Genomic DNA, 16,759 nt, shown 5'->3' with positions numbered 1-16,759 from the left:
GACAAAGTAAACACTGGTTAATGCCCTTGTAAGTAAGTAAGAGGATATGATCTTAACAGGAGAGCTTGGAAGCTAGTTGACAGCAGTGATGCCATACCATTCAAATGGAACCAGGACTCTCAAAAAATAATTACTTCCTCTAAAATGCTGACTAAATCAGACTAAAGGAGGCAAAACAAAGAACAAAAATAACACAAGAAAGAGAGAGCCACAAGAAAGTCTGAAACATACACCAAGACACAAGCATAAATACATTTATAAGGAACAAACTCTCACTTTCCCAAATGGTTGCCAGAAATTAAAGGAATAGTATGTACATGTGTGTGCTTCACCTGTGAGATGCTTCATCTATTTGTACTGAGAGAAGAAAGCGAGACAAAGGAAGTGCTCATCTCTGCCACTGCTACCAGCTTTCAAAGTGCCCAGACTCAAATGTTTGGACACAAGCCTACTCAGAATAAGAAGGTACAGATGGACATTCACACAGACAGAAGTATCTTGCCACATATTTTGGAATCTGGTATTTATGTACATGATGTACATGACAAATCTTTTTGTTTTAAACTATATATTTAAAGCTAACACTCTATTTATTCTATGATTTCTCTGCAATAGCACCAAAACTATTCCCTTTGTTTCCACACCATTAGGAAGCTGTGCCTTGCTGTGATTATGCCCTCATCACAGAAGTGTGATTCAGTCCTGTGCAATGACAGTTAGAATTTCCATCCACTTAAAAGCTCGTTATTCTCCTCCTTAAAGTATTCCAGAAATTCAACTCCTAATACAAAAAACCTGTCTCACAGCCAGAAATGAAAAGTATATCTCTAATCCACAGCACCTCTGCCTAATACTTCTTGAAGTGCATGGTGCAGACCGCATATATAAATGGCTATAGCATCTATGTTCCATGTAAGACACACTTAAGTTCTTCATAGGGCTTCAAAAGGACTTAAGGAGACATAATTCTTCTAGTTTTTAATGCACAAGAGTTAATCACCTCCAAAATAATTTTTTTGGCTATATATATATATATATATCTACATATATAAAATCTCGTTAAACAAATAAGAGCTCAGTGCCAGACTACCCTGGGTTTTATTTACAGCTTCCCTGGGGTTTTTGTAGCCACAGATGGAACAGACACAGAAATACTCCACTGAATACGCACTCGCATTGCTTCCTGGATGTGGTCCTGGCGCACAAGCTCAGCTGAGCGGTCCATGTACCACTTCAAACATCGGATCAGTTCTCTGAATACAACAAACAATGAAAAGAAGAGGAAACTTCAGCACTGTTTTAAAATTAAGACAGGCAACAAACATTTTGGGTTTAGGGAGAAATCTATAAAATAGTCTCCTTTCAGTGGTGACCTACTGCTGTCCCAGCCCCAGAATTTACAAAATATATATGTTTATGCAGGTTTCAAAACCAGAAATAATTTCTTCTCTGTAACTGACTTACACCATGAGGCAGACTTGAACATCAAAGAGACGTTATTAAAGAGACAGCTTTGATAAAGGCATGTAATACAGTTTTAAGACCAAAACATCCTCTTTTTTCTTTTTTGATAAGAAATTCCAAATCTCCTCTAAGTTTTTAGAAACAAAGATCATAAAGAAAATACATGTATCCATTTCCTAGGTAAACAATATCATTTGGACTAACCTAAAGGGTTGTATTAAAAGCATGTTTTATTTCAGACATCAGACTATCAAAAATCATTTGTTTTGTCTGAAAGAGGTGATAATTAACACGAAGCAGAACATCTTTTTACCCTCTGAAGATTACTATGCTCTCCTGTGTCTTACACTATCTACAGTTTTACCTGCCATCGACTGAATTTTTATATTTGTTTTAATTACACTAAAATGTGAATGGCTTAAACCAGTCAATTATAAGCCATTTTTAGTAGTTTATAATAGATAGAATATGCTCAAATATACAAAATAAATGGTCTAAGAGAAAGGAAAAACAACACCCTGAATGGTAAATGTTACTGCTTTCAAAAATGTGTACTATTCTCTGATGCAAAACTCAAATACTAGAAAACAAGGCAGAATCTTCAAAGTGACAGTGAAAATTAAGTTTCTGATCTCCTGAAATTGTACATTTACTGTAATCAAATAGAACATCTCATGTGAATACCTGTCTACCTTGGAAGGGGAAATTACTGTTAGTTCTCAAAGCTGTCACATAAGTCTTTTATCAAAACACCTTTAAGACAAGAAATATATATGCTCTTGGTAGCTCATTAGTACAGACTGATAATGAGTTCTTGCTGAGTGACAGTGTCTCTTCAGCTAAAAAAAAAAGTCAGTTTTGCCAGTTCAGCCAAATTCCAAAGTCTTTCTTAGCCACAGGTGACATTCAGCTGCTTTTCTCTGCAACTGTGCTGCAAACTTGTGTCTGAGTAGTTCTGCCTTTGAAAACCACGACTAACATGAAGGTTATGATTCTGATGGTGACATTGCTCAAAAGTGTGCTAATACCATCTCTTGAAGTGATGGATAAACAAAACCTACTTGTAAGCAAGTGCTCCTGCAAAGTGCTTCTGAATATAAGTGTCCATCACAGGTCGAAAATGAAAATACTTGCTGTCACGCAGCAGATTTATGATGAATACCTGGGGGAGATGAAAAAGTGAACCCATACTAAAGGAAACTGCACATTGTTGTTAGGTTTTTATAAGCAAGTCACACAAGCTAAGGAACAAAGAAATACATGAGTTTCTTTAAACAGTCAGTAGTTGTGTTATTAGATGTTACTGTTTGCTTCTCCCAAGTGACAGCAAATATTACTGCCCTCAGATCTGTTTGGACTATCTGCCCTCCTCACCCAAGATGACTACAGAAAACATAAGGTTGGATCCAGTTGAATATTTAATATTTTATGGAAGTAAAATACCAGTAACATGATAATAAGAAACTTAAAACTCACTGACCATGAAATAAAGTAACAACCCAGGAACTTACCAAAGACTGAAAGACCAACAGACCATACTTTTCTGTGTTGTCATCCAAAACTACAAACAACGTGTCGAGAATATCTTGTAGGAACTAAAATGACATGAACAAAGAATTTCAAATTGAAATTGTATTCAAAAGAAGGTTATTCTTCCTCTGCTTTAATTATTTCATACATGCTGGTATTTTTGTGAAACACTTGCCAAAGATGAACCACCTCAGGTTCATCCATGTGACATGATAGGTTTTCATTTGTTTTGTTGAAGAATTTTTCTCTTTAAATGAGTATTTCTAAACAAAAATGACAGAAGAACTAAAAAAAACCCCAAACCCAAATATGTACTGCATAACTGATTTGTAAATATAACTGAGTGTTCCTTTATCTGTAAGCTGACTAAAAGTGCTGCCTAACAACAGTGGCGAAACAACTTACTTTGATGTCATTACAGTGTATCACATAATGCTTATCATCAAAATTAAGGCTTGGAAGCACATTAACCGGTGCTCCAAATCATGTTTAATACTAAAAACTTTTGTTGTATGACAAAGTAAAGCTTTTATAACAGGCATTAATTGGGACAAGTTACATATTGCCAATTGTTTCTTTTCTCCCTAACACTGAGGCTTACTGAATGCAAACAACTCAGTGATTTTTATTTCCTGAAAGCCCAGTCCTTTGAAAGGATGGCTGTGAAGAAGAATGATGAAGATCAAGCCAATGAAGATCAAGTCAACTGCATATTCTCCCATGATTTTGTAATCTATTCTAATTAAATTTCTGCTGTGGAAAGCAAGAAATAAAATATAACAATTTATGAAGTCCCTGGAAGGATAAAATTTCTTTTTTTCTTCTGGATTATTGCATATCCCAGTGCCAAATGGCAGGTGATTTAGGGAGTGAATCAATTACTTCTCCCCTTGGAATAATTTAACCCACATCTTCTTATGCTTTTCTCTATAAAGAAATCAGATACTCGCACTACCCTGCAAATAAAGTGTACGAAACGTGACATTCTTGAAGAATTCTAACATAAACAGGGTACTGTCCTCTTCTGTTACCATTACAACGTTCTCAGGAACATTAATATTCAAGATATGTCAACATTCTAATTAGTTACAGCAAAGTGGATTTAATCAGAAACTATTAATTAAATGATTAGATGTTGCTTTGGTTTCTCCTCTTTGGTTGTTTACCATTACAAATTATCTCCTCCTTTTACTTAGAAGATTTATAGAAATAAATTCTAGGGAGAGTTCTCAGCACCTAAAATTATCAGAAGGATACCTGGAATGCACTTTACACCCCCCACCTTCCCCCCAAAACCACAAGTATTCAAATGCATTCAGAGGTTCATCTGACCTAAGAAAGTTCAGGTCACACAAAGTACTGGCATGCAGTGTAGCAGTGGAGACAACACTAGAGCAACTGGTGCTCTAGGCAACAGCTCCACTTCACAGTGCTGGGGAAACGAGAATGGGTTTGCAGTATGGTTCACTGGTCATTGAGCAAAACCTGACTTTCTATGCCTCATGTTTCTCCTCTACACATTTGTTTAAGGTCAGGTTTTCTAAGTCAACTCTGTTTTCTTCACTCTAAAAATGACCAACCACACTTAGGCCATTTTGGAGAAGGCCCTCTAGAAAGGTTTTAGTGTGAGGTGTCCCTGCCCATGGCAGGGGGGTTGGAACTAGATGATCTTAAGGTCCTTTCCAACCCTAACTATTCTATGATTCTATGATTCTGTAAGGACTATTGGAACAGGTAAGTCTGCATAGACCACCACTGCCAATGGCTGTGTTTACATCAGCAAGCAGCATGGCTCAACAACAGCGGCCATACAGCTGGTGCTGATACTTGCAGCACATATGAGTGAATGAATTACTAAAGATTAGCTCTTTTGATCCCAAGGACTAATTACTCATCAATTTTTGGAGCGTACCTTCCTGTTCCCTTTTATGTCAAAATAAAATCCCAATTCTTATGCTCAAAATTCGCAGCATGAACCAAAAAATAAAGTAAGAAGGAACATTCTGAAGTGCCCTGCAGGTTTGAATTTCCCTGCTATCACAGATACATTCAAAACCTGTTATTTCATGTAATACCTTAACAATTTCCTCGCCACTGACATGTCTCAGTCTTCCTAAAATATCCATCACACGATCTGGGTAAGCTTTCCATTTCAGTAGGGCAAGCAAATCCACTGTAGAGGAGTGAGAGAAAGAGCTGGAATCCATACACAGAGGAAAGAACGGCAACCCCAGCCCCACCAGACATTCAGTACATGTTACACTTCTGCTCTTGTTGCAGTTCACACTTCTCAGGGCAAAAGACACAGTAAGCGAGAGAAATATGGAGTAAGCCCAATACTACTAACAACAACAACAACAAAAACGAACGGAGGAATGGCAAAGTACTTTAGAAAGAACAGAGACTGCATTTTTCCCTATGTGAGTTGACACTGCACTGTGGGCAATCCACTTCTGTCTTCCCATGCTTCAGGGATGTTGCCTTAACAAATTTTTATTTGCTTAGCAACTGTGTGAAAAAGATGAACAAAACCTTTGGCTCGTGTAGAAGAGCCAACATTGAATTTTTTGTTCTTCAATCATTTAATGAAAACTAACTTTGCTTTAACATATTCTGTCATAACCCTTCTCTTGCACTTAATGTCTGTAATTTCTCTGCCATCTCTCAATATCCTGATTTCCTCAAAAAAACTTTCTGCTCACTTCAATCATGTTAGTAAAAAAAAGCATACATATAATTAAATTATAACAAAGGAATATTTTAGTAAAATAAACAGAGCACAAGCATACCCATGTTATTCCTCTTTTTCATAATCCCTGTTGCTCTGGGCAGTTTTGAAGGATGCGCTACTTACCATTCTGGGTCAGTTTGGTAGAAGAAAGCTGTGTGGAGACTGAAAAGGTCTCTTTGGTGCTGCGCTGGAAAATGAGGCTCGAGGGGATATTGGGGCAACCATTGTAGTCCTCTTTGCAGCAAGGCAGCCCCAGGTACAGTGCATGATTGTTAAATGTGCTGTTCTCATCACACTGTGGGTACAGGACAAGAAATGGAATTGCACCCAGTCTATCTCATTCCACACACTCACACCCTGAAAGCAAATGCCTAACTACTTACATTAATTTCTGGGTGAACAAAAACACTTCTAAGAAACAGCTGTGCTTGCTGCCTTCAGGGCCTGTACATACACAAACCAACCCAGCTCTAGAAGGTGTGGTCTCCTTCCCAATGACTCTTCAGAACTTACCACAGTCTTCCAACTGCAGAACTTAGTGCTGCTGTCTGACAATCATACTGAAGAAATAAACCGAGGTAAATCAGCAGGAGGAAAAAACCCTAACAACCCACCCCAAACCCCTTGCTACAGGGTTGCCAAGCTGTAGCATTGTAACAGGCTGCATTTAAAGTGCAGCATGATTTCATACTACAAAGTCATAGAGTAATGCCACAGGCAGATAAAACTGCTGAATGCTAATAAACACTACTACGTTTGAATTCAAAATGGATAGGATTAACAGAAGTTAGATCACGGTTATCTGTCCTTAGAACAGAAGGTTTTGTCCATATCTGGTCATCTGAGTTTGAGTTTATAAGATCTTGAAACTACTACTAACCTGTTCCTCACATAATTTTAATGGGGGTGGGAGGGAAGATAATGTAATGACTGTTACATATTTAAACTCAAGAAGAGACGAGTAGGAATGACTAGGAAGTCTGCAGAGAGGAACTGGTACCTTATAAACGTAAAGCTCATGGATATCATCAGACAAGGTAGTGCCATCATCTCTCATCAATGGAGTGAATGCAAAACCAAAGAGCTTCTTTTCTCCTTTGTCTTTTGCTGTAGCAAGAGACAGAAGCAAGGAATCATATTTGTACATATTCTGTCTATATATATGCCAAGGTTATTCACCAACTTCTCTGTATGCCTAATAAAAAGCATGCGGATTACCTAAGAAACAACATACACTGTATCTAATTCTATGCAAATGATTGTCAAGCCTCAAAACAAACATGCCCAACACAGTGAAATATAAAATATACATGCTTGTAACAAAAACATTATACAAGAAAATACAGCAAAAGCACAGCAGGGGAGAACATTTACAAAACATTTTGCCCTGCACTGATTGTTCATGGTGGTTTAAATGTGATAATAAACGTAGCAACTGGCTAATTAGCAGTGCACCTTTGCTGTATTTTAGGTTGGTGCCCCTTTGCTGCTTTCCACCCAGTTACAGACTCATCCAACTATAAACTGACACTGGAAAGACCTCAGCTTTGTTGGATTTCTCTTAGTTACATTTGGCACTCACTGGAGCAATGCCTGAACTCAAACCGGAGGTGAGACCCACGGAATCTGTCTATAGGGATGGGCAACTTAATGATTTCCCCCCATCGAGGGCTGTTATTGTGGTAAAGCACAAAAGAGTGGTATGCACTCCTGCTCGGCTCTCCTGAGCCCAGGCTGATGCAGTCCTGGAAGAAAAAAAAACAATTCAAGATTAAAGACAGCACATCACTATGGATGAGTCATATTATTGCACAGGGATAACCTTTATATAATTCGTACCCTTCTGTAGACACAAAGGAAGAGTCAGAAGCAGAAACTCAGACACAATGAAACCATAATTTTAAGAGCTCTTTAAACTGTGTTTTGGGTCAAAGCATAAGCTGGGAGACCCATGATACTGCATCTGAAGTTATTTAAGCTAAGCTTTCTATCAAGTATAGAATAGATACAATAAACACGTAAGTCCAAATGTATAAAGATTAATTAAAAAGAATTCTTAATAGTTCCATCACTTGTAATATTAGACTTTTTGGAAAAAACAATCAGATTTCTGCTCCAGCATCTTGGGTCAGAAGTGACATCTGAACTTTTCAAGCTCTTTAAAATGTTGGTCTTTTTAAACTACAAATATCCAGCCTCACTGAGTATCCCAGAAATTCAACTACTTTCTTAGTGGTAAGCAAAGAATTTCTGTTGAATCGTCATCACCTAAAAATATAATGGGATCTAAATTTTTGCTTTGAGATATAAAAAGCTCAGAGATCTTGACCAATCTATGTATCCTCAAAATACAGATGACAGAAAACATGAGTGAGTATCATGTAGGAAATACAGAAATCCTCAGTCCAAACATGAGCAACGGAGAAATACTGAAATATGGTCAGTAAAAGGTCCTTTTACATGGAGCAGGAAGCACATTTATTTATATAAGCACTACCCCATGTTCTAGACCTGGCACTTACAAAGTGATCCAAAAGATACGACATCTTACAAAAACATGCAGAAAACAACTAGGAGATTCTTCACTTATAGCGTCTGTAAGGATAGTGAATCTACAAAGAAACAGAAGCTAAGCAGACCCAGAACAATGCATGCAGTATAAAACACCTCACAAGGAACAGTACTCATGACAAGAAAACTACAGGTAACTTCTTCAAGGCATCTCTAAATTCTGTCCCAAGAAAATACCAACAATGTTGACTTGATTTATTCACCTGTAATCAGAAAACTACCAAATTAAGTATATCCCATCAATCAGACTCAATTAGCTTGGCCTGTGGTAATATCCTTCTGCTTTCAAGAAAGTTAAGAATTTGTGAAGGAGCCCAAAAGGAAATAAAAGCTATCTGGAAGCTTAGGATTCAAAGCAAGAACAGCCTCCCTGGACACAGATACACCACAAAGGCTCTAATCCAACCCAAGTGACTAGCATTCACTGCCAAAATGTAATCCTTTCACATAAGCCGTAGCCATCATATGGTATGTGCCACAATCCCAGCATACAGGTGATTTTTTTTGTACAGCAACAAGAATTAACTGTTGCAGATATTAACAGGTTGGAGTGAGCCTAGTGGTAGCAGCAGTAAAAACAGAATGCCTGCAACATTCCAGTTATATTTCGTATTCAGAGTAACTTGCTGGGCTTCAACACAATTGAAACCTCATTCTGTGTGAGGTTCTTAGGAGACAATAAAACTGTGCTTCTTCTGTAAGGTACAGTAAGAATTCTAATTTTAATGTGAGCTTTTTTCTGTTGCCTCAAAAAATTACCTGCCCGGCAGACAAATGGTCAGTCGTTGAGTGATGAACTTTAAATAAACAAATACCAGATGAGTCTTTCCTTCTGGCTGTTGATAAGCATTTATACTACAATCTATAGTCTGAGGAGGAAGGCTTGTTTAATTCCGAGTTGTGACGGCAAAAATATCATTATGAAAATAGGTTTTGTACACCTAGTTACCATGAGAACAAATATGTAGGTGAACTAGAGGGCAGAAGCAAGTAAGGGAAGCTAAAGCAGAAGTAGTATTAGGTCATAATTTTACCATTTAAGGTATGCCTTGCAGTTAATAAGATACTCCTCATACTGGAACAGAAAGAAGAATAAGTGAGAAATGTGTCAAGGGTTTTTATTTTTCAGACTGTCTTGAAAGAAGCTAACAATTGAGTAAGACCATTTTGAAAAGAAAAAACTCATTTTCATTTTGGACAGCACTATATTCTGGGAATAATTTCACTGCATTCAATAGGACTATTTTTAGATCAAGATATATTCAACAGCAATAAAGATTTGAGGCAGACAGAATATTCTCTTTAACACTGTGTGTGGTTCTGCTAAAGTCTTCACAAAGACTTTCATGCACAAAGGCATAATTGTGGATTGTGCTGCTGGTCAGGCAAAGTTTAGAGATTTTATTCTAGTATCAGATGAATATTTTGTGGCAGTTTCACAGCTGTATGGTATAACTCAGCATGTTCTATCCATTCGGCAGTCTCTACTTTGGAAAGGCATACATCAGGAACAGTAAAAGACATTTCAACCAAGAGTGGCACTGCTCTGGGTCAGTGATTGAACTTCCAATATTCTACCCATACTACTGTAAGACTGGAGTTTTTTATTAGCTTCTCTATTATATCCCCTACTGAAAGTTACCAAATTAATGTCATCATTACACAAACAAAACAGAAGAAATAAAATAGCTACGCTTGACTGTGAAAACAACCTTGGGTCATGCAAGTGATCATCTGGGGGTCAGGGAACCCAAAGAAAACAATACCCTTCATCAGTTCTGCACCAAGCCCTACCCAATACAGACCTTATTCTTAATGTTTAAATTAAAAAGCTATTAGACTCATCCTGCTGCACTTTTCAGTATTTTCTTTTAAATTATTCTGAATGACTGAAATGAAAGCCCAGATCTATCAGTCTCTTCGCAGCTGCTTCATCTAGGAATGGTTACATTCTGTCTTTGGCTAAACCAGCTCCTTCCTCATAGAACACTGCTCTAGGTGTACATACTGATTACATAAACTAGATGGCTGCAGTGAAAAATAAGCCAGCTAGGATGTAAAACTAAATTCTTAACATAAAAGATAAACCAGTATCCATTTGGGTTACTAAAATAAGCCCATCTAACAGAGCTGTGCAATGTTTTAGACAAATGGATACCCAGACTTCCCAAAGCCCACTGCACAGGTGGGATGGTTAGGATTGAGTGGGCTTTTCACCTGAAACATAGCAAGATCCTAAGCATAAATTTTGCCTATATTTTACAACCAAAATTTGCATTCTGAAACTTGAGACAAACTGGAAATCTGTAGTTTAAGGAACTGAATCCTTACAATTTTCAGAGCATTTCTATAGACTTACAGCAACCATATACATACACTTAACAGGGTCAACTGTCTTCTACAAGGGTGTTACCAGCGAATGGCAAGATAACCCCCTAAGTTAGAAGCAGTTCCAGATGGCTGTCTCATGCTCTTTAACTTTGGTAGATGAATTTGCAGGATTTTTAAATCATGTGGAAACTATGGCAGCAATGAAAAAAGAAGAGACATGATTAGTTTTCAAACTCAGGTCTAGGTGGCTGATTCCCTCTCTTATATATATGTGATTACTCCTTCAAATTGTCATTCAGCACTTTTGAACTATGCCTCTACAGTTAGTTCAACTGAGTCTTACATGTTGTTTTCCTAGTTCCAATCTGCAGGTAAGAAAGAACAAAAATGTACCTAAGCAGTGAGGAGTTCTAATTAAAGGGAAGGAGAGTTCAACTTCTAGTGTCCTTGATACCCTTTTTAATTATTTTTGAGTAGATATAAGTATTTCCTATGTAGAAAACTTCTAATGCCTGCCTGTTTGAAACACAATGGATCTTTGGCATCATTGGATGTTGTGAACCAACATTCCCCCTGACATAAATAAAGTATCTTTGTTACTTTAACTACAACTGTACAGAAGAGTAATAACATAAAAACTGGTAGAGATTTTCTTTTAACTATGTGGTTTGTGGTTAAAAAAAACAAAATCAAAATCCAACCCATCCCAAAAATACTTTCTATGTAAAGTCTCTCCTTTATGACAAACATTCACTGGTTTTTTTTTCTGCTTGGATTGACTGCCTTTCACTAGTCTTTGTTTGTACCACATCTGTTCCACTATCCCCTAGTAAAGCCCTGAAGTACTGTTACAGGAAAAGGTAAGAAAAGGATAACTTGGTAACTGTGTATGACCATTCCAACCAAAACTACATAAGACTGATAATGTCTAGAAATTATATGGCTTTTATACTTAATCTTTAGGCACAATTCCTGTAAAATTTTCTACCTTTATGTACATTAGCGTTTGAAGATGATGATTTTGCAGTTTGGAGGGAAAAGACCTATACTGGTCTTTGGCAGACTGCTGTGAAATAAAGCCATGATTAAAAATCTGTCACTCAATTTGAGAGGTATGCCTAATGCAATTGAACAGAAAAGCATTGTGATCTTCCTGCAACACGTATGAGAATAAACCATTTCCTTACAAGAGATATACTTTACTTTCAATGGAATCACAAGTAATTATAGTAATAAAGGAAAATATATTCTTTCAACTAAAAAAAAACCCAGCAAAACCCAAAACCAAAAAACCAGACTACGGCAGTGAGTTTGGTACACAAGCACTGTGGTGTTTAGGCTCTCCTAAGGTAATGGCTACGAAGACCATTTTATGGCAGTGGAGGTAAAAAAAGTGTGAGGGAAGTTATTTCTGATAGATGTTTATATTGGAATACTTTCCATTTACCTCTCTGTTCTCACACCTTCCCACCCCCCACAAAGCTGACTTGCCTAGCTTCTACTCTTTAGGAATGCTAAAATAGAGAAAGAAAGAAAAACATTAACCATCACCATGCACAGCTGGAATGGAGCCAATCCCAGGGTGAAAGTCAAGACCTTGGCAATACAGCTACTCAATTTTTTTCCCAAAACTAACTCTAACAACTCAGATTTAAAAGTCTCTCTTGTAATGGCATTTTATCATGCTGTACGTCACACATTATATAATTATAGATATTTGTCATATACTCTTCAGTTATTTTTGATCAGTTACCCTAACTTTTCTTTTTCTGTAGCCACCATCATCACATTTGAAATTACAGAAGCTTTTCAGTTTGTAAATATTTTCTCCAAGTCCTCTACTGCCATAAAGGGGAATTGCTCCAGATTCTTTCAAACTACCAACTGACCACTTCATTATAATACATGGTTCAAAAAACAAGATCTAGTTTTATTTTAGTGCTTCCCTCGCAGCAGAGACAAGGAAACATGAACGTGTCCATGGAGCAAGCAGATGGCACCTGAAGCTCAAAGAAGGAATAAGCGCTTACCTTCAAGATTTCCCCATCAGCATAGAGCACATACATGGTCACTTCAATGTTCTTCTGCACACTTTTCCCACCTCTTTCAAAGTCTCCCTTCTCTAACGTCAGGTATAAGTCATTGCGTATATCACCTACAGTAAAAGAGTGGAGTTACACATGTCAGTTCAACACAGAACACTCTGTGCCTGTGTGCAATATATTTTGATTGTGCAAATCGTTTTCTGTGTTCTGCAAGACTATGGCTGATGCTCAAATCATTCCAAGCAGCAAGTTAATTGTTAATAGAGATGAACATTTTAATATCAATGCATAAAATCAGACCATTGTTAGTAATGCCTTTATTAAATGTGAACTCATAATCAATACTTGCTTTTATTATGTAAGTGGGAAGGGAAAAAACCTTCTACTACTTTGCCTAGTTAGCTGATTTGGAAACATCAGGCTAAGCCTGACAAAACATCAGTAACATCAGACTTCCTATTTTCAATATATTTTAAGAAAAGTAAGTGTTCTTGTGATGATCAGCAGAAAATTATGTTCAGTTAGCACTTCAAGGATTTTCTGTATTTTCATAATATCTTTTTATTATAACACCAAAATAAAAGCAGCCTTTTTGGGAACCTGGTTGTAATTCAGTTCAGAAGGGTTTAGAAGGAATCATACATTATTTTTTTGCTAGATTCCTGGCTAGCCTCTGGTATCCATATGCATGGATATAAGAAAGCGGGCAGTATGGATACTTGCCAATTTCTCATTTTCAAGAGCTTTCAGAGCAAATGACTATATTCAGAAATAGAAACGCTATCATCCCTCTCAGCATCTTGTTATCCTGAATTTCACAGTTCTAGCTCAACTGGTTTGTGTTGTTTAAGAATCTGGTTTGTGAAACTCTGTTTTTAAAACTAATGCAGCCAGTCCTAAACCATGCACTGAAAGGATATCAGGTAGCACCTATTCTTCTGTAAGATTTAGTTGCTGTCACCATTTCATGATGGTTCACTTACCACTTGTTCTTATTTACTTGCCAGAAAGGCATACAGACTAAAGGACAATATATAAAACTACCAAAAAAAATTGAAATTAAAAATATTAAACCCTATCAGGGCAAGTATTTTGTTAAGCAGTCTCAAGAAACTAAATAATGAAGTAATGGAATGGTTATCCAGCAAAGCAGAGACTCCCTGAATGTCTGATTTCTTCCACTTGGAGAAACTGATGCAGTTAAATCTGTTTATTAATCAGAAAAATGAAATAGGCAGCATTTGCTTTCAGGCAGTATGGGATATCCTTTTGTGTCTGTCAATGCAGCACTTTAAATTCTTCCTGAAGTCTATAACCCCACAGAATTTGTTCCTTAAGCTACCATAGGGACAAACAATAGAAGCTTTCAGTCCTGTCTTTATTTTCATTTTTATTTCTGGAGGTAAGTACAACTTTTTAAGCATGGAAAATACAGCTCTGTAGCTGGCACTCAGTGCTTTTTTGCTAGGAACTCTATGAATGGGCATCTGTATGCAAAATGTCCTCCTTTTTCCATCAACCTCTCTCTCACTGTGGATTCACACAGAGTTGACTGCTTGAAACACCTCACAGTCAGAGGTCTGAAAATGCTGTGGTTCATTAACAGGAAAAAGATGACAGCAAGAGGCTGGTGAAAGACCTCAAATACTTGATCTGTTTTTTCTCATCAAAGAATAGTCATCAAAAGCAATACATTGCGGTCTACAACAACAGAGAAACTGATCTTGCTGTTCACAATCAAGCTAAGCTATCTGTATGCTGACTATAGAAATATCAAGGAAAGACAAAATTCATCACAGAAGATAAGTTACGTAGGGACTTCAATTTTGAAAATCCTGCTTCTCAGACTCCATCCTTTTCCTTAGCACTTTGCATAACGAAAAATTTTCCATTTGTATGCTCTGAATCTTAATAGAAATTAATTGTGCTCATTATAATTAGCATTTTGGAGCTTCCTATTTATGACCTCTTTTCTGAAAGACAGTCTGGCTACACAAAGTCCAATGTCAGATAGCAAATAATTTTCCAGCCTAAATTAAAGGCAGCATCTGGTTATAAATAGCATCTTATCTTCCATTAGGTTTAACAGGAGGGATATTACTGCACTAATTAAAAATATGCCTTTGGGGTGGGGGGGTAAAGGACCTAAAAAACAGTGGATTTACATCAAAATGAAGAAAAAAGAAGGGAAAAAGTATTTTAGGGAACTATAATAGTGCATCTTCTCTTGTAAAACTACTGTCTTGCAAGTCTTAAAAAAATAGAAAAGTATCTGGACAAGAAAAAAAGCATTTGGCTATCAGTTATGGAGCCCCTCAGTTTCTTTGAAGTGGAGCTCAAACTACAAACTCAAACTCTCCTGTTTAGTTAGCAAAAATAACCTTACTACAAAGATGTATCTTTCTGTCAACGTTAATGACATTACTTGCTGAGTCTGCTCAAGCCATCTTTTTTCTCCGGTTGCTACTGGTTTTGAGGGGTTTGAGCTCAGCTGCACTAATGGGCTGCACAGAAACTAGAGCACATGCTTGATCAGAGAGAGCGGTTGAGTAACAAATTGATTTTGAGGATGCAAACTGCAGCCTGCACACCACCACAGGAGTGCACAGACAGTGCAGTGCTGCCTGGGTGCCACTGAACAAAAAGTGTAGTCAGTAGGATCGAGAAGTGATCCCTGTCAGCTCTAACACGGAATGACAGCTACATCTCAAGTCAAAAATCTTGGCAGACAGAGCTTTTCCCATGTTTAATTCCATCATGAAAGATGATAAATAAAGAACCTGTTTAACAAAGCAGACAATTCATGTCCTCTCTGTGGCAAGCTATCTTACAAACAGTCTGTGTGGCAAAACTGCATTCTGAGAGCAAACTGGCATGGTTCACCAACCTGCATCCCACAGGCCTCACAGCTTCACAAAGAGAGCAGTGCTGACTACAAAACTGGGTTAGCTGTGGCCTCCTAGCACTAGCATAGGAATACAAAAGTGCTACAAGGCCAGTGGGCCAAAAATGTTTATAGACTAAAACCTGCGGATGGTAGCTTAAGCTGAGGTCCCTTTGTGTTAGATGACTGGCAAGGATGAACTGAAAACCTAATGAGAGCTTTTAGAATGGTATTTGTTTTAAAGCCCATTTCTCTACAATTGTTTTCAATTTAAAAACAAAAAAACTGGTTTTTAGAATAAAATATGTGCAGTTTTACATACACAGTTGCCAAGAGTCATTCTTTATGAAATATCCTGGACACCAGTATTATTCACTATCATATAAAATATTTATTTTCTGATGCGTTATGTGGCTCTTCGTTTACTCTCCCTTCACCTTCATGGGGTTTTTGGCCTTTCTTTGACTTAACCTATTTACAAAGCCTTATATCAAATGTACAATGGTTTAAATTACAAAGAATAAATTATAGCTTTGGGGGTTCACTTATACTGAAATGAAATCCTCTCCCAAATCACTTGAAACTATTTTAACAGCAAAAAGGAAAAAAGGAGCAGTGGAAAAGGCCACAGGAGCCAAATATTGATTTTGTGTTTACAAAATAAAGAAATGTACTGGAAGACTTCCAAATGGTTATTGATTACCTTCAAGATTTAATAACATTAGGTAGTCCAACAGCCAATAATTGTCTAGTATCTATTAGAATAAGTAGGAGATTTATCCTGATAAGATTTGTAGGTCTTCCACTAGAAGACTAGCCCATAACTTGAGCTGCAAAGCAGTAACAATTTATAGAAACCATCTGCATTTAATCTAACACTTTTTACTCAGGGATCCTATAAGATTCTCTACACTGAGGACAGAAATTGTCCCCATTTTATACAGACGGATACTGTGTCAAAAAAAAGTTACATAATTCATAGAAGCTCCAACAGGATAAAGACAGATCCTTGACTTCCTGATTCTAGCAAATTTGGTTTCTAAGAAGTCAATGTCCTATGACTTTGTGAAGCTGTAAAGGATACATGTAAGCTGGGGAAAACTGGCAGCTCGCAACACTGAGAATATGCAGGTTTAGTTTCAAGTAACTTAATAACTATACTTATCCAGCAAATTTAATTGTTCTTTCTTTAATACTGAGACT

At 37.2% G+C, this 16,759-nt stretch overlaps 1 protein-coding gene across 1 annotated transcript in view; it reads right to left on the bottom strand.

Annotated features, from left to right (window-relative positions):
- Positions 1-16,759, bottom strand: part of DOCK3 (dedicator of cytokinesis 3) — a 204,284-nt gene that overhangs the window by 62,172 nt on the left and 125,353 nt on the right. Inside the window, 8 exon segments of the mRNA XM_034066545.1 lie at positions 1,172-1,253; positions 2,526-2,626; positions 2,976-3,059; positions 5,070-5,167; positions 5,849-6,020; positions 6,726-6,832; positions 7,308-7,470; positions 12,658-12,782. Of these exon segments, the coding sequence (XP_033922436.1) occupies positions 1,172-1,253; positions 2,526-2,626; positions 2,976-3,059; positions 5,070-5,167; positions 5,849-6,020; positions 6,726-6,832; positions 7,308-7,470; positions 12,658-12,782 (932 nt within the window).

The sequence above is a fragment of the Melopsittacus undulatus genome, chromosome 9, assembly GCF_012275295.1.
Source record: "Melopsittacus undulatus isolate bMelUnd1 chromosome 9, bMelUnd1.mat.Z, whole genome shotgun sequence".
Lineage (NCBI taxonomy): Eukaryota > Metazoa > Chordata > Aves > Psittaciformes > Psittaculidae > Melopsittacus > Melopsittacus undulatus.
This window is presented reverse-complemented; position numbering and strand designations above follow the sequence as displayed.